The following is a 19,065-nucleotide window of genomic DNA, read 5'->3' on the forward strand; positions in this document are numbered from 1 at the left end:
GAAGACTTTATCTCAAAAAAAAAAAAATATATGAACAATCCTTGAAATTAATGCAGTGTATCCCTCTCTTTTTATGTATTCTAGATTTCATAATGTGACAGCCCTAAATTACCAGAGTTGAATTCTATTTAATTCATTGAAAATATTGATCCCTTTTTCTGCTCCCTTTTTTTGGGTGGGGGTAGGGACAGGATCTCACTCTGTTGCCTAGGCTGGAGTACAGTGGCAAGATCACAGCTCAGGGCAGTTTTGACCTTTTGGGCTCAAGCAGTCCTCTCACTTCAACCTTCCCAATAGCTGGGACTACAGGCATGTGCCACTATGCCCAGCTAATTAGTTTTTAAATTTTTCATAGAGACAGAGTCTCCCTGTGTTGCCCAGGCTGGTCTTGAACTCCTGGGCTCAAGTGATCCACCATGGCCTCCCAAAATGCTAAGGTTACAGGCATGAGCCAATGTGCCCAGCCTTTTCTGCCTCTTTTTAACCTAATGGTATCGTATTAGAACTTTCACAATCAAATAACAGAAATACACTCCATATGGAGTCACTGACATTTAGAACTGAAAGAGACTTTAGAGATTAGTTACTTATGAACTATTTTTAACTTGTAGAAATGAATTCAGTATGATTATCTGAGAGAGAGCATGGTACCAGATAGAAGATGGTATAAACCAGTTGGCTAACTTACACCAAAGAGACTTTTGGATTCTTTTGTTAAAAAGTAGTTTTTCCTTTTTTCCCCCATAGATTTTTAACTCTTCTGTGTTCCCTTCATTTCTAGGAGAAGTGAAAACATTTCTTCACTACTTTTTTAAATAATAAATGTACAGCCAATTTATTATCCATAGTGCTTTTTTTAAGCTCCTATTTTTAAAATTGTCTTTATAAAATATAAATATTGCACATGGTCTTTCAAGTAATATGATCATTTAGACAGCATAACCCTTGCTCAAACTATAAAATCTCTAGTTTTTATTTAATATATTATGCACATTTTAGAATATACCTCCTTTAAATTGTGACTAAAATTTGACTGGTACAGAATTATAAGGTAAAAAAGATAAATTTCAGAATTAATTCTTTTAGATACTGGTCTCATCATGGAATCACTTTAGAGCAATGAAGGTTATTTGACTCTTAGTGATATTTCTTTCTAGAAATTGCAAATTGACACTTCCTATGGCATTATAGGACTTTCCCAAGATGGCTCATGTGCTGTTCCCCATTATCTGAATCTGGCATGTGTGGACACATAGCAGGCTTCCATAATAATCAAGACTTTGATTCCATGTATGATTTTATTATTTTAAAAAGAAGTATGTGATTGTTTATAAACCTGTAAAGAAATTCTGTTTCTGTAGCACAGAGTGGTGTGCTGCTTAATACCTGTCAGAAAGCTTTGGTAATAGGGCTCTTGAACTCAGTCTATTAAGTCAAGAACTTTGTTGAGTCTCAAAATATCTAATCTTGCTTCATCTAGCGAATTTGTTTTTGTTTTCTATTGCTTCTAGACCAAGAGCAGTGATGATCTTTTAACTGGAATGGCCGGAGGGGTAACGGTGACTAATGGTGTTAAAGGAAAGAAAAGCACCTGCCCATCTGCAGCACCTTCAGCATCTGCCCCTGCCATGACCACTGTGGAGAACAAATCCAAGATTAGCACAGGTATGGGTGATGTTCAGTCTGAGGCTTCAACTGCTTTTTTGTTTGAATAGGCAGGATGCGTTGGTGTTTACAGTGTTTCATCTAATTATAGGAAATTTCAGACATGCAAAAGTAGATGGATTGATATTTCAGCCCAATATGCTCATCACGCTCATCACCGTTATCAACTCATAGTCATACCTCCTTGATACCCACCCTCCCCTCTTATTATTTTGAAGCGGGTTCTAGACATCATATCATTTCATTCGTGAACATTTTATTATCTTGGAAAGAGAAGGATTCTTCTAAAAATATAATCATAATACCATTATCAGTCCTTAAAATAACTGATAATCATTCCTTAAATCGTAACTTATTCAATGACTATTTAAATTTCCAACAGTCTTATAAATATTTTTGTTTTATTTACTGTCTGTTTTTATGTTTACATCAGGACTCATGTAGGTCCATATGTAATTGGCTGATGTGTCTCTTAAATCTTCTTTTTTAAATCTGTGTGTTTATCCTGATTCTTGCAATTTAATTTTTGTGGAAGCTGATCATATGACCTATAGTGTTTCGGAGCATCTGGATTTTTATATCATAATATCCCCATGATGTTTTGCCCATCATCCTTTGTTGTCTGTAGTTATTGTAAATGGCATTGGAGCCTTATAGGACAGATTCAGGTCCCTTGTCCCCCCATTTAAAAACAACAACAGCAACCAAAAAACACCCTTCATAGGTGGTGGTGTGTCCATCCATCAGGAAACACATAGTTTCTGATTGTCTCTCTTCAAATGACGTTGGAAGCCTCTGATATCAGTGCCTAGATCCATTCATTCTAATTCTGCCATCTTTATTCATTCAGTAGCAGTTGTTTGTTTTTAGATTTGATAGAGTTGATAAATTATCTTACAGTCCAAGGAGTAATGCTTTCATATTTTACTTCTTACACTTATAGAAAAAGAACTTTAAAACTTCTAGTAAGCATAAGATCAAATGTTTGTAATAAAGCTTATGAAAGCAAATTGTAAAAATTGTAGCAGATCCTTTTCTGTTATCATAATTTAGGCTCTTAGCCCCTCTTGTGTCTATTAGACTTCCTAGCCCAGGATTATCTACTGTTTTCTTTTTTGCTTTAACTTTTTGCAAATTCTTCTTCCATTTCAGATTGGGCCCGTCTGTTAACTACAATAGGTATGATTAACAAGAAGGAATATTGAAGTCCTTACTTTGTGATTTACAGGCATGATTTCATTTTATTTTCACTGTGTAGCCGTATGAGAGACCTATTATCCTCAGTTTAGAGATGAGAAAGCTTAAGTGTCTTGGCCAAGGCCATGCATTCATTTGCTCAGTAAATATTTATTGGGGATCTGTTTTCACAAGGCTGATGGTGGGGCAAGGTCTTTTACTCCCAGGGCTGGGGTCATCACCACATTTAACATTCTAGCTTATGTGGTGAGAAGGAAATTAAATACTCTTGCCATTTGTATCCCTTCCTGTTTCCTGCCTTTAGAATTGTACTGGGAGAGAGTCCATGTGTTTGTATACGTAGTTTCTTGCTACCTGATATAAGTATTCAGTTATCACCTCTCTAGATCAGCTGCCCCAGTATGGCTTTGTACATTTATTTTATTTTGCTGGGGATCTCATAACAAAATACCACAGACTGGGTGGCTTAAGCCATAGAAATTTATTTTCTCACAAATCTGGAGGCTAGAAGTCTGAGATCAGGGTATTAGCAGATTTGTTTTCTCCTGAGATCTCTTGCAGATGGCTATCTTCTCTGTGTCTTCACTGGTTTGTCCCTCTGTGTGTGTGTCCTCATTTCCTCCTCTTACAAGAATACCAGTTGTGTTGGATTAGGGCCCACCCTAATGACTTCATTTTACCTTAATTACCTCTTTACCTTAATTATGCTGTCTCCAGGTACAGTCACATTTGAGGTTTTGGGGTTAGGGCTTCAACATATTAATTTTGTCGGGGGACACAGTTCAGCCTATAACAGCATCCTTATTCTTCAGTTATCTGCTCTACCTTTACTTCTTCCAGTGACTTTCCTAAGACTGTTTGATTTCAGTGTATCAATTCACTTCTCTTTACCTCAGATTATTTTATCTACTCATTACAGTAATCCCAGAGAGGAATTTTTCTTATCTTTCAGACATGAACAGATTTTCTTTTTTGAAAGGATTTTTGGTTTAGATAAGGATGAAGTACTGCTTACAGAACTAGGGAAAGGAATTAATGTTGGGGGAAAAGTTACCCCAGCCAGGTGCAATGATGCACACCTATAATCCCAGCATTTTGGGAGGCCAAGGTGGGCAGATCACTTGAGCCTAGGAGTTCAAGACCAGCTTGGGCAACATGGTGAAACCTCGTCTCTACAAAAAATACAAAAGTTAGCTAGGTATGGTGGCATGGGCCTTTAGTCCTAGCTACTTGGGCTGCTGAGGTGGGAGGATCACCTGAGCCTCAGAGGTGGATTTGCTGTGATGGCATCACTGCACTCTAGCCTGGGTGACAGAGCAAGACTTTCTAATAAATAAATAAGTTATGCCATCTTTTTCCATTTCTGGCCTCTGTATTCAGTTGTTTTTCTCAGTCTAATTACTTTTGCCTTTGAAATCTGTCACAGATTTCTTGCACCTTCTCTGCTCTTACTGCTGCTCCTGAATGTAGGACCTCTTTCACTTATGTTGGTCTACCTGCCCACATTCATCCTCTACTGCTCTGCTTTCTTCCTTATGTGTTCTACTTAGTATCTGTATTAGTCCATTCTCATGCTGCTGTAAAGAACTTCCCAAGACTGAGTAATTTATAAAGAAAAGAGGTTTAATTTAGTTACAGTTCCACAGAGATGGGGAGGCCTCAGGAAACTTAGAATCATGATGGAAGGGCAAGCAAACATGTTCTTCTCCACATAGTGGCAGGAAGGAGAAGAATGAGAGCCAAGCGAAGGGAAAGCCCCTTACCATCAGATCTCATGAGAATTCACTATTACAAGAATAGCATGAGGGTAACTGCCCCCATGATTAAATTACCTCCCACTGGGTCTCTTCCAAAACACATGGGGATTATGGGAACTACAATTCAAGATGAGATTTGGGTGGGGACACAGCCAAACCATATCAATATCATCTAGATTAATTTTCATAAAATGCTATTTTCCTTACATTTTTTTCCTACTCAAGATCATTTATTGACCTAGTGTAACTCACTGAATTCTGCCTATCTTTCGGGACTCTATATGGACATTTCCCAGCAGCTTCCGTTAACTGTGTGACTGTACTTTTCCTTTCTGTGTGCCATGTTCACTTCTACTTCCTCTTCCTTGTCTATCTTCTTGCCAGCCTGAATTCCCTACCCACCCTCCTGTACACCTGGTCTGTTAGTGGCTATCTTTTTATATCCATGGAGATGCTCCCTGTTACCTTTATAGCCTGGATCCCACCACTTAATGAACCAGCAGGGTCTTTAAAAATATTTATTGAGTAGTTGTGGATCTTATTTTTTAACATAAAAATTCATTATTTCTTAAGTATTTACAGGTATTTAAACATATTCTTGGCCAGGTATCGTGGCTCTTGCCTGTAATCCCACAACTTTGGGAGACCGTGGTGGGCGGATCATTTGAGGTCAGGAGTTTGAGACCAGCAACATGGTAAAACCCCATCTCTACTAAAAATACAAATAAAGGCATGGTGGCATGTACCTGTAATCCCAGATACTTGGGAGGTTGAGGCAGGAGAATCACTTGAACCTGGGACTCAGGGTTGCAGCAAGCCAAAATCACGCCACTGCACTACAGCCTGGGTGACAGAGTGAGACTTTATCTCAAAAAAAAAAAAAAAATTCTGTTCTTTTTATATTAAACAAATGATTGTATCAGTTGTTTTCACAGGTTTAAAATTTTAGTAGTTAAGTAATTATGTGATTCATGTAGATTTGATTGGCAAATCATTATTTAACATTAATGCTTCATTGTTTTTTAACATTTAAAGAGGCACGGCTGGGCGTGGTGGCGCACGCCTGTAATTCCAGCACTTTGGGAGGCCAAGGCGGGTGAATCACGAGGTCAGGAGTTCAAGACTATCCTGGCCAATATGGTGAAACGCCGTCTCTACTAAAAATAAAAAATTAGCCGGATGTGTTGGTGCATGCCTGTAGTCCCAGCTACTCCGGAGGCTGACACAGAAGAATTGCTTGGACCCAGGAGGTGGAGGTTGCAGTGAGACAAGATCATGCCACTGCACTCTAGTCTCAAAGACTCCTTCTCAGAAAAAAAAAAAAAAAAAAAAAAGGAGAGGCAGTATAACATACTGGTTAAGGTGCAAATTGTGGAACCACTGCCTGGGTTTGAATTTTGGCTCATCTATTACCAGTGGGATGTTGGCAAATTATTTAACATCTGTGCCTGAGTTTCTTCATCTGTAAAACAAGGTAATAATAGCACCTACCTCAGTATTTAATGACGCTTATATAAGTTAATGTATGTGAAGTGTTAATGTATATGTTACGTGTATATATATATATAACCAAGTGCTAGCTGTTGTTATAATTGTTACTAGTTATGTGGCATTTTATGGTGTGAAAACTTTTTTGCATTTACTTTGGTCAGAGTAAAATTTTTGTGTTTCTTGTAGGCAGCTTAGATTTTTGGTTTGTCCAGAGGTTGCTTTTCCCTTCTTGCCCACCTGTGATCTCCTTTCACTATCTGTGTACAGTTAGTTTACCACCGACTGGCTAATCCTGGAGTCATCTTTGCTTGTCTTGCCCTATAATATTATGCCTCTGGCCAACTGGTTAAAACTCTGCTTCTGGATTCAAATTATTATATATCATTTAAATAGCAGCTTATAGAGATGTAATTCACATTCCATAAAATTTACTCTTTTAATAAAGTATAAAATAAAATGTATAACTAATTTTTCCTTGATAATTAAATGATAAATGATCTTCTGGTTTGGAAGAAGTTGAACTTTAAAGTAACAGAGTAAACTAAAGTAATCTAAGGCAAGATTATTGTGGATCTAAATCAACATATAGATCCTGGATTTCATCTCATTGCACCTGGAGCAGGAACTGTGTATTTTACTTAGCCTCTTATTGCTAACATTTTTGCCTTACATTTTTTGTATTAAACATATAGGCACAGCTTCTTCAACCAAGCGGAGCACTTCTACAGGTAATAAAGAATCCAGTTCTACTAGAGAAAGATTACGTGAACGTACCCGATTAAACCAGAGCAAAAAACTACCTTCTACAGGTCAGGGAGCTAATGACGTGGCATTGGCTAAACGTTCCCGTAGTCGAACTGCTACAGAATGTGATGTTCGTATGAGCAAGTCTAAGTCGGACAATCAGATCAGTGACAAAGCTGCTTTGGAGGCCAAAGTGAAGGATCTTCTCACACTGGCAAAAACCAAAGACGTAGAAATTTTACACTTGAGAAATGAACTGCGAGACATGCGTGCCCAGCTGGGCATTAGTGAGGAGCATTCTGAGGGTGATGAAAAATCTGAGAAGGAAACAATTATTGCTCACCAGCCGACTGATGTGGAGTCCACTTTATTGCAGTTGCAGGAACAGAATACTGCCATCCGTGAAGAACTCAACCAGCTGAAAAATGAAAACAGAATGTTAAAGGATAGGTTGAATGCATTGGGCTTTTCTCTAGAGCAGAGGTTAGACAATTCTGAAAAACTGTTTGGCTATCAGTCTCTGAGTCCAGAAATCACCCCTGGTAACCAGAGCGATGGAGGAGGAACTCTGACTTCTTCAGTGGAAGGCTCTGCCCCTGGCTCAGTGGAGGATCTCTTGAGTCAGGATGAAAATACACTAATGGACCATCAGCACAGTAACTCCATGGATAATCTAGACAGCGAGTGCAGTGAGGTCTACCAGCCCCTCACATCGAGTGATGATGCGCTGGATGCACCGTCCTCTTCAGAGTCGGAAGGCATCCCCAGCATAGAGCGCTCCCGGAAGGGGAGCAGTGGGAATGCCAGTGAAGTGTCTGTGGCTTGCCTGACTGAACGGATACACCAGATGGAAGAGAACCAACACAGTACAAGTGAGGAACTCCAGGCAACCCTGCAAGAGCTAGCTGATTTGCAGCAAATTACCCAAGAACTGAATAGTGAAAACGAAAGGCTTGGAGAAGAGAAGGTTATTCTGATGGAGTCTTTATGTCAGCAGAGCGATAAGTTGGAACACTTTAGTCGGCAGATTGAATACTTCCGCTCTCTTCTAGATGAGCATCACATATCTTATGTCATAGATGAAGATGTAAAAAGTGGGCGCTATATGGAATTAGAGCAACGTTACATGGACCTCGCTGAGAATGCCCGTTTTGAACGGGAGCAGCTTCTTGGTGTCCAGCAGCATTTAAGCAATACTTTGAAAATGGCAGAACAAGACAACAAGGAAGCTCAAGAAATGATAGGGGCACTCAAAGAACGCAGTCACCATATGGAGCGAGTTATTGAGTCTGAGCAGAAAGGGAAAGCAGCCTTGGCAGCCACGTTAGAGGAGTACAAAGCCACAGTGGCCAGTGACCAGATAGAGATGAATCGCCTGAAGGCCCAGCTGGAGAATGAAAAGCAGAAAGTGGCAGAGCTGTATTCTATCCATAACTCTGGAGACAAATCTGATATTCAGGACCTCCTGGAGAGTGTCAGGCTGGACAAAGAAAAAGCAGAGACTTTGGCTAGTAGCTTGCAGGAAGATCTGGCTCATACCCGAAATGATGCCAATCGATTACAGGATGCCCTTGCTAAGGTATTGTTTAAATAGATTAAAATGTTCCGGACAGCATTAGGCAGCTGCCATGCACAATGCTTACTGAGAACCAGGGTCACTGATTTGGTTTGGTGTGTTACTAGCTTTTTTTAAAGCTGATATTTTTAAAACTTGAGAATGATTTCCTTTTTTTGGAATAGAGTGAAAGTATTCTTAAGATAATGTCACTTTCTCTCACTTGTATTTTGTTTCTGTTTTCCTGCCTGTGAGAGGATGTGGCTGGTATTACAACTAAAACCAGAATTTGTCCCTAGTTCTCAGTATGCCTATGGAGCAGGTCATGAAACTTTACCTCCTCTCACCTCATCTTGAATCTGTTTTGTTATAATATAGATGGAGAGTAGTATTCCAGTCTGTAGCATCAGCAGTGCATATTTCCTTTTATCCCACTATAGTAATAGTTTTTCAAACAGAGAGCTGTTGAGAGTTTTAAAATATTTTTGGCATATGGAGACTCCTGTTTCTCAGAGGCCTGTGACTTATTGCTGGCAGGGACCTTAGTGATCATTAGTCCAGCCCCTTGTTTTACATGCATGCAGCATAATAGTGAGAACTCAGTTGGAACTGCTATCCAGGGCTGCTGGCATTCTGGCCAGGAATCTGTACTCCATGTGCTTGCTGATGAAGTGTTTATTTCCATGAGTTATCTGTTACTCTAGCTTACATTTTATTTATTTGTTACTTTAGTGCGGTGATTTTTAAAGAAATTTTAATATATCTTTGGCCAAAATTTGAATAATTTAGATTTTAGGGTTTTTTAGTGAATACTTTTGAAGTTACAGTTTAGGAGATTTGTATTCTTTCTTGGTACATGTATGTTGAGGGGCTACTATGAACTAATACTTTTGTAAAAACACTATTTGAGAATTGTTTTTCCCTTTTTCAGTTTGATACTGGAATCATCACAAATATGACATCATTTTTGTTAGGACAGCATGTTAATCATTAATCAAATGTACATGCTTTCCGTTCAAACTTGGGAGAAAGGAGAATTTCCAAAGTTTCCCTGTAAATAATCTGGTTAAGTTCAATGATAATATCAATATAATTTCAGTCAGTGTTACAGCAACAGTTTGTGTTTAAGGGTTTTATATGAAATCTTACCATGGAGTGCTTTTTCATACTTTTTAACAGTTATTACACAAGTTGTTCTAGTTCATCCATAGTACCTCACATTTAGCTCCTCTTCAAAATGGTGTGTACCTCAATTTTGAAACTTACCTTAAAACAACTCTTACTTTTCTAAAACTGCATCATCAATTTTATGTAGGTAGAGGATGAATACCGAGCCTTCCAAGAAGACGCTAAGAAACAAATTGAAGATTTGAATATGACATTAGAAAAATTAAGATCAGAGCTGGATGAAAAAGAAACAGAAAGGAGTGACATGAAAGAAACCATCTTTGAACTTGAAGATGAAGTAGAACAACATCGTGCTGTGAAACTTCATGACAACCTCATTATTTCTGATTTAGAGAGTAAGAGATAAGAACTTTTCATTCTTTTTTGTCCTCCCCTTTTATACATGTGGGGATAATTTGCATTTAGTAATAAAATAGGGCTGGCCACGTTGACTCATGCCTGTAATTCTAGCATTTTGGGAGGCTGAGGCAGGAGGTTAAGACCAAACCAGGCTGCGCCCAGAGGCTGATGCCTGTAATCCCAGCACCTTGGAAGGCCGAGGCAGGTGGATCACTTGAGTTCAGGAGTTTGAGACCAGCCTGGCCAACATGGTAAAACCCCGTATCTATTAAAAATACAAAAATTAGCTGGGTGTGGTGGCAGGTGCCTGTAATCTGAGCTACTTGGGAGGCTGAGGTGGGAGGATAGCTTGAACCCAGGAGGTGGAGGCTGCAGTGAGCTACAATTGTGCCACTGCACTCAAGTCTGGGCGACAGAGTGAGACTCCATCTCAAAACAAAAGAAAAAGTCACAAATTGATCCTGTGTCCATGGTACCTGCCTGGTAATGTCAGCACGATTGATGGGCATATAACCAGAGTGAGAATGGATTGTTTTTTATTTGTCAGAGAATAATGGGGTTCATAATCAAGAATGGGGCTCAAAGGTTATGAACTCTTTGTTAAATGGGTAGGGCAGTACCCAGAGTTGTTCAGAACAAAGTTGGTCTAATAACATTGAGACTAGCAGTTTGCCTGATCTCTAGAATAAAAATAACATTGTAGAAATTGAGTTATAATTTATAATTTAAAAATAGGAAGATCATAGTAGTAGTTCTTCTCCTTGGTAGCTCAAATGTTGATTTTGAGTTGAAGACAGTAGATGGCAGTGTCCCTCACAGTAGGAACACTGAAGAGGAAGGAAACTGCCATTAGAGACTTGAGAGTCGAAGAGTAATGCTGCTTTCTTTTTTTTTTTTTTTTTTTTTTTTTTTTTGAGACGGAGTTTCACTCTTGTTACCCAGGCTGGAGTGCAATGGCGCGATCTCGGCTCACCGCAACCTCCGCCTCCTGGGTTCAGGCAATTCTCCTGTCTCAGCCTCCTGAGTAGCTGGGATTACAGGCACGCGCCACCATGCCCAGCTAATTTTTTGTATTTTTAGTAGAGACGGGGTTTCACCATGTTGACCAGGGTGGTCTTGATCTCTTGACCTCGTGATCCACCCACCTCGGCCTCCCAAAGTGCTGGGATTACAGGCGTGAGCCACCGCGCCCGGCAATGCTGTTTTCTTGTGTGACCACAAATCATGCTAGATGGCAGTTTTGTAAACTAGTATTCACAACAAGAACTTAAGCACAAACTCCTTTGTTTCCAGGAAAACAATAATACATTCTGTTTCAGAGTAAAAATATAGGCATGATTGTAAAGTTTAAATCAAATTCCCTAGAGACACTTTTAGTTCACTTTATTCTGTCTGAGTATTGCCACTGGCTGCCAGTTTCTCTTTTATTTAAAAGGATTTTATTTATTTATTATTTATAAGAGGTGACAATAATAAATATGTAGTGACAGGGGACAGAAAAACACCTTTTAGAGAATCATGATTATGTGAATTCTGTGGCCATGAATGAAAAGGTTAATAAAGAGAAAAAGAACAAAATAAGTGAATGAAATTGAGAATTTATGAACAGTCTAAGATGGCCATGTAGCTTAAAAGGTCACCTGAGAATCAAAATGCCAAATGTTAAAAGTGAGCTTTGCTGTTGTTTGTCTTGTGTGTATTATGTTTAACAATAAGTAGATGTGTCCTTTGTGACCAGAAAATGAAAACAATTTTTTTTTTAGCAAATTTCAAGAGAAATTACACTCCTAACATTTTTTGCTTGCCTGTTTTTTGTTGTTTGTTTTGTTTTGTTTTTTTTTTGAGATGGAGTTTTGCTCTTATTGCACTGGCTGGAGTACAGTAGCACCATCTCGGCTCACTGCAACCTCTGCCTCCTGGGTTCAAGTGATTATCCCATCTGAGCCTCCCAAGTAGCTGGGATTACAGGCACCTGCCATCACGCCTGGCTAATTTTTTATTTTTAGTAGAGACAGGGTTTCACCATGTTGGCCAGGCTGGTCTCGAACTCCTGACCTCAGGTGATTGGTAGATATTACAGGCCTAAGCCACCATGCCTGGCTACCTGTTTTGATTATGAAATATTTCTTGCATATAAATGGATACAGTGTAAATGAAAGGTATAACCCTAGTGTTTTCAACATTACAAAATTTTCAGCTTCTGTTCTTACTCCTCATCTGTGTCCAAAACCCTGAATTTGTCTATGTGTGTGGTCACAAGGAGTCAAGTTCCCTTGCTGATTCCAGAGCCATCCTTGCCTCCAGAGATAAGGATCAGGGGGGCATAGAATCACCCACTCAGCTTGGTGTCTGCTTTACCCAAACCAGATTGGATGGCCTGTTTAACCCTTAGTTTGCAGATTGAGTCTGAAGTAGATTGTATATGAAACAGGCTTTAAAGTTTAATCCTTTGCTTAGGAAGTCATCTACCTTTGTTGTCTCAGCACAAGACTAGCCTTTTTGTCTCTAAGAAGATGAAGATTATGTCTTTTTCCTTTTCTTCTTAAGCACTTAAAAAAAAAAACCTGGTACAAAGTTGGTACATATGACACATTTGAAGAATTAAAGAGTAAATTTTGAACCCTTTTTATTTCACAGGACCTGACTTTGTTACACAGTTTTGGGGCAAGTTAACTACTGGCTACCAGAATTGCCCCTGCTGCCAACATTTTATCTCATTTATTTCTGATGCAGCTTTAGAAAATACAGCATTATTTATATAATTGTAATAATTATTATTCCACATATAATTGTTATAAATATTCAAGGCTCTATATTGTTAAAGTGAATGCATGCCATTTAAAAATATCAGAACACATATATACCAGCATCAGATGTAGAGTAGCAAAAAGATTTTAGAAGAGAAGATTCTAGTGGTATAAGGATAAGGAAGATGATGAGCCATCTAAGAAAAAACATCAGTATACTCATACTTTAGGGTCTTGATTAAAAGCCAATAAATTGTTAGCTACAGGAAAAATTTTTTGATTACATATGCCATTGCAAGCAGGTATTCACTATGCCTGAGTTCCTTCTGCTAAGTATAAGGAATGGGAGAATATGTTATTTACCCAGAAACACTAATGTCTAAAGTTATACTGTCCCTGATGACAAATTGTTAAGTTCTGTCAATAGGATACTTACTTAAAAAAACAAACAGAAAAAAACACCTAGGTAATGATTTCAGCATTGCTTTTTATTATGCTACCATTAGCCTGCACATTTATACATTTATTCCATTTTAAAGACCTACCACGTTTCAACTACTGAGTGTGTGAGATCATCACATGGCTTCTTCTGCCTTTGAAGTGTTTTTCGTCTAGTGGTCGAGACAGGTGTATAAAGAGATGTGGTAATGTTGGTGACAACATGATACAAGGCCTTGTAAGACAGAGTTGGAACACAGAGAAAAGCCAGGGATCTACTGGGGTGGGGCTGTAGGTAAATTAGATTAAGGATTTGCCACTAGTTGTAAGTACCCTTCCTTGCCCTTAACCAAAAAGTGATTGGTTCCTGAGCTGTCAAAGGAACCAGCTGTGAAAGGTTTCCTTAGTGGCATCTGTCAGCATAGCACCCTCCTAAGGCATTTCTCTCTTATGCGTGGATTTTAGAGTAGAACGTCCAAAGAGAAGGTGACTTCCCTTTATGATTCTGGTTTCAGGGAGACTGGCCTGTGCTGCACTTTCATCTTTGTATCCTCACTCTATCTAGAATGGTACTTTGCATCTTATTGGTACTCATTCCATGTTTTTAGAGTGAATGAAACTGTTTTAAGAAAATTCATATGTGATGAGTAATTTGAGGAATTATTGATTACTTTATAAATATATTTATTTAAAAAAATATTTTGTAGGATTAATTTAAATAGCAGCTCCCCTGGATATTATATTTTTTACTAATTTTGATTTTACTGATTCACTACTTTTCTGGAATTTATTCTAGTGTGTAAAGAAACATATGCTTCTATAAATACTGCAGATTAATAATGCTTATGATTAAAAGTTCATATTTTAGTCACAGTCAATATTGTTTTGATTGGTTATGTACCAACAAAGTGGATTTCTAACGGTTTTACATTTTGTTTCAGAATTAAGATATTGTGGAAGGAAGTGATTTAGAAATTGTGATTTTTAACTTGATATTTTCCAAAGAAAGTAATACTGGTTATTACTTGGATTGAATATTTTTTGTATTAAAGTTTTGTATTAAAAATTTTTGTTGTCTTTGGACAGGATAACTTTTTTCTAATGTCATATTTAAGTACCTCTTTTCTTTATATCATTCCTTTGAACATTGTGGTGAGAATAAATATTTAAACTTTGGTGGTCTCTTCAGATACAGTTAAAAAACTCCAGGACCAGAAGCACGACATGGAAAGAGAAATAAAGACTCTCCACAGAAGACTTCGGGTAGGATAAATCTTCATGTATTACCTTGTTAGAAAAGTTTTCTGAAATTTGAGGTGTAGTCATTGACTCTGTTATCATTCATCTTAAGCTTTAGATACAGTGATAATACTGGCCCCATTGGGCTTTGGGCAGAAAGCAAATGTTATCATTTCAAATTGAGACTGGTATTAAATTGTGGGTAGAAGAATGTACCATAGGTTGAGTATCCCTAACCAGAAATTCTGATATCTAAAATGTTCCAGAATTCACAACTCTTTGAGTGATGGCATGATGCTCAAAGGAAATGCTTATTGGAGCATTTTGGATTTCGGATTTTCAGATTTGGGATGCTTAGCTGTTAAGTATAGTGCAAATATTCCAAAATTCAAAACATGTTAAATCTGAAATGCTTTTGGATAAGTGATAACTCGACCTTTAGAAATTTATGGGTAGTAATTTTAGAAAGATAGATTTGGGGAAAAAGTGTTCTATTTTGTAAAGAAAGATTATTAGCTGTTGATTATAAGGTGCCCCAAACCAGTCTGTTTTCATACACGTTTTCTTCATTTTGTGCGTATGATCCATCTTGCCAACAGCAATGCAGCCATGATGCAGGGGATGGGGAGAAAGCTACTCAATCGTTTGGGTTATGCCACAGTTGCTTAGGCTACTTGCATGATGTTACAAAATTGCATTAGGGGTGTGAGGGTGTGAGGCTCATGCATGGCCCAGCTGTGGCTCTGATGGAGATGAGGCCCAGGGAGACTTCCCCACCTGGCCACACCCACATCCTCCATGACTGTGGGAAGCAACAGACCATGTAGTTCCTCACCATCTCTTTGTATAATTTTGCCTGCCTGTATTGAGTTTAGTGTTTTTCTTCTGGCTTCCTCTTCCTTTTCCTTTTCTTTTGATTTTTTTTTTTTTTCCTGTTAGGTTTTGATGTCAGGATATTTATAGTTTTTCACTGTATGGTTCACATACCATTTATATACCTTCTTGTGCTTTTCAGAAGTAAAGCTCCATAAATTCTCGATGATGTTTATGTTCATAAGACTTGCTTTGAAACTTGCATGAAGAAGGGAGGCTTGACATTGTTATCATTAATATCTGTTGAGCACTCTTGAGTGCTTGATGCCTCAGTAGGCAGATAGCTAGAGAATCTTTTCCTTATTAAGAACAAATTCACTAATAATAGTTGCATTGCCTGTTAGAAATAGATAATAGCAATTCTCTGGGATTAAAAAAATTAATCATCATTTGGAAACATTAGTGCATTATAGCAATCCAATCATAAACAAATTTTATTGCTTTTAAATAAAAAATAAAAAGTTAGTTTTTTTTAATATAGGAAGAATCTGCAGAATGGCGGCAGTTTCAGGCTGATCTTCAGACTGCAGTAGTCATTGCAAATGACATTAAATCTGAAGCTCAAGAGGAGATTGGTGATCTAAAGCGCCGGTTACATGAGGCTCAAGAAAAAAATGAGAAACTCACAAAAGAATTGGAGGAAATAAAGTCACGCAAGTATGTTCTGAGAAACCAGTTGTGTATTTATGTTTTAGTAGAGAACATTTAAATCCCAATTTTTGATGTGGTACTATGCAAAAAATGTGGAGTTTGATACTAAGTTTGCATCTGATGGAAGTTACTCAGCTTTTCTAGGCCTCCTTTTATGGCACATGTAAACTAGTGCTGTCTATGTGGATCTTTCTGTCAGTATCAGTGATCCACAACTCTGGAGGGAACCAGGATGGTCTCACGTGATTCTCCTTTCCCCAGTCCCTGATTCCAGCCCTGTTAATTTTCTTTAGATTGTAGCCCCATGATTAAGGATGACTCTGGAGACAGATAGTCTTGGTTCGTGTCCAGCTCTGCTTCTTACTAGCTGTGACCTTGGTCAGGAACCTTCACTTCCCTGGGCCTCAGTTTTCTCTTCTTTACAGTGACACAATACTACCTGCTGTACAGTGTTGTCATAAGGATTAAATAAGATAAAGCCTCCCAAGTACTCAGGGCAACGATCAGTATACTTTAGCTAGTATTTTTGGAGACCCAGGTAAAGACTGCAAAGTGACTTTCTCTTTATCACTCACTTGAGGAATTTTCACTTGTTTTATCTTATAATCACATGAATTTCCATAGTAGTTTTTTTCCCCACGTAACATAGAGATAATTGGAAACTGATGAAAATTATCAGATGAAATGACATTTGTGACATTCTCTGAGCTCCACACTGAGACTCCATCTAAGAGTAGTGGAAAGTCTTTTCGTATTTAAGGTTATTATTCAGAATTTGTATATTCCTTAGCTTGAGTAATTCTTAAGTAAGCAAAGGAAGAAATTTAGAAAACTAACAGTATATCTTTAAAAAATGGTCTCATTATTGGCTTACTCTAGTGAATGGCCCAGAGAAAAGTATTGCTAATCATTTTTCGTTGGATTCCTTAAGCAGAACATGGAATGAGACAGAAGATTATTTTTTCTCTACTGGTATAAAACGTGTATTACATTACTTTTTTTTCTTTATATTATTAAATGAATAACATATTAGAAATGCTTCATTGTTTAGTTATCCTGAGTAAATAAAATTCTACTGTTAAAGTTTTATTCCTTTGGATCTTAAAAATTCCCAAAATTTTGAGACACATGTTTTTAAAAATGCCTTCAGAAAGAGGTAGCATCTTGGAGAGCAGTGGTTCGCAGAACAAGGCCTGCAGATTCCTGGATGTCCCTAAGGCCCTTTAGGGAGTCTGTGAGGTCAAACTGTCTTTGTAACACCATCGTGTTGTTGCCCTTTTCACTGTGTTGACTTCTAAACTGGGAGTGAAAAGCAAGTGAAAACTGTTGATGAATCAAGGTCTCAGCAGTTGCACTCGTAGTCATTGTACTCTTCACCATCACATACTTCCATTTTTTTTAAAATGCAGGTTTCACTTAAAGATGTCCGTGGTGAAACACTAAATTATTTATTTTACTAAATCCTGGTCCTTGAATATCCCTTTAGCATTCTGGGTGACAAAATGGGAAGTACAGAAAAAGCACTTCTGCATTATCTGCTATACTCAAGACTGTACTGAAGAGTGAGGTCATGTTGAGGAAAGTGCTGTGATTATTTTAGTTTGAGCTGCTTTCTTTTTTCATAGACTGCCATTTCTTACTTGAGAACCACAGACAAATTGTGGATGATTCAGGCTTCAGTATTACTTGGTGGATTTTTTTTTTTTTTTTTTTTTTTTTGAGATGGAGTTTCACTCTTGTTGCCCAGGCTGGAGTGCAATGGCGTTATCTCAGCTCACCGCAACCTCCATCTCCCAGGTTCAAGCGATTCTCCTGCCTCAGCCTCCCGAATAGCCGGCATTACTGGCACGTGCCACCACATCTGGCTAATTTTGTATTTTTAGCAGAGACGGGGTTTCTCCATGTTGGTCAGGCTGGTCTCGAACTTCCGACCTCAGGTGATCTGCCCGCCTCAGCCTCCCAAAGTGCTAGGATTACAGGCTTGAGCCACCGCGCCTGGCCTGAAACTAACTTTTAAGTCACTACTTGTTGTGTTTTAGTGCAGTGTTGAAAAATAGCCACAGTTCTCTAAAAGGGCTATTAAAATCTTCCCTTTTCCACCTACCTTATCTATGTAAGACTTGCTTTTTTTCATATCAACATAGGTTGAATACAAAAGAGAGTTTAGCTGTTTTCTCTTAAGTCAGACATTAAAGAGTTGATTTAAAAATGCAAAGCACTGTTATTCTTACTAATTTTTTGTTTTGGAAAATATAGTTATTTTTCATAAAAATTATTAATAAGCCCTGTATTTATCTTTATTTTTAGATGAAGTAAATGTTTTTATATATTCTTAGTTTTAATTTAATGTAATGGAAGACAGCTCCCATAAACAAAAGCTTTTGGGGTCCTTATCAGTTTTAGGAGTAGAAAGGGGCTCTAAGATCAAAATGTTTGATAATCATTGTTATAGATTCTTTATTAAAAGTTCTAATTATGGCAGCTAAATGACCTTAAGATCCTGTGGTACATCTTGTGGCAAAAGACTGTCAGAAGAGCCAAATGGCCACCAAAGACAGATTTTTCCTAAGGACTGGCTTAATTTTTATTCACATACTTGATAGTTATATGACATGTACAAACTCTGCAATTGCAATCTCATTCCAGATGAAAGAATTCTGTGTTAGTCAGCACAGTGAATTAGAATGGGCCAGAAATGAAATGGAATTGATTTTTCCAGATGACTCAGGATTCATCACACTGAGCTTCTGGGGGACTCATGTTACTAATATGAGTCTAAGCTTTTTTTTTCTTTGTAGATTTCTGTTTGAAGTCTACAGCACTTTACTTGTTTTTATTTATGTTTTTTTTTCAAAAGAGTGTGAGCTTTGGTTTCATTTTTGTATTTCCATGTCTAAGCATGGCATATTAGCTAGAGCCAGTATAAATTATAATTATACAGTATCATGTGTTGGTGAATATCCAGACTCCTGAGAAGGGCCTTCTTGGGAGCACAGGACCTGGAGAGTCTCAGCTCTGAGCCAGTCCACCTCCTGTTTTACTGCTAATTGATTACTGATGTCCTTACCTTACACTTACTCAGATGAAAATGGAATTTGATGGTTGCTTAACTTACTTAGGATAACCTGATAGAAAAATTTCAGTCTCATTTCCTGGTATTTACCAAGCAAATGAGAACATT

General features: G+C 37.9%; 1 protein-coding gene across 3 annotated transcripts in view; it reads left to right on the top strand.

Annotated features, from left to right (window-relative positions):
• SPECC1L (sperm antigen with calponin homology and coiled-coil domains 1 like) overlaps positions 1-19,065 on the top strand; it is a 150,251-nt gene that overhangs the window by 50,142 nt on the left and 81,044 nt on the right. For all 3 annotated transcript variants that reach the window (XM_012454163.3, XM_064371888.1, XM_064371889.1), the window contains exons 3-7: positions 1,512-1,665; positions 6,803-8,433; positions 9,725-9,932; positions 14,311-14,384; positions 15,715-15,890. In XM_012454163.3, coding sequence (XP_012309586.2) covers positions 1,512-1,665; positions 6,803-8,433; positions 9,725-9,932; positions 14,311-14,384; positions 15,715-15,890 — 2,243 coding nt within the window. The remainder of the gene's footprint in view (positions 1-1,511; positions 1,666-6,802; positions 8,434-9,724; positions 9,933-14,310; positions 14,385-15,714; positions 15,891-19,065) is intronic.

The sequence above is a fragment of the Aotus nancymaae genome, unplaced genomic scaffold, assembly GCF_030222135.1.
Source record: "Aotus nancymaae isolate 86718 unplaced genomic scaffold, 86718_ANA_hifiasm-v0.15.2.pri h1tg000210l, whole genome shotgun sequence".
Classification (NCBI taxonomy): Eukaryota; Metazoa; Chordata; class Mammalia; order Primates; family Aotidae; genus Aotus; species Aotus nancymaae.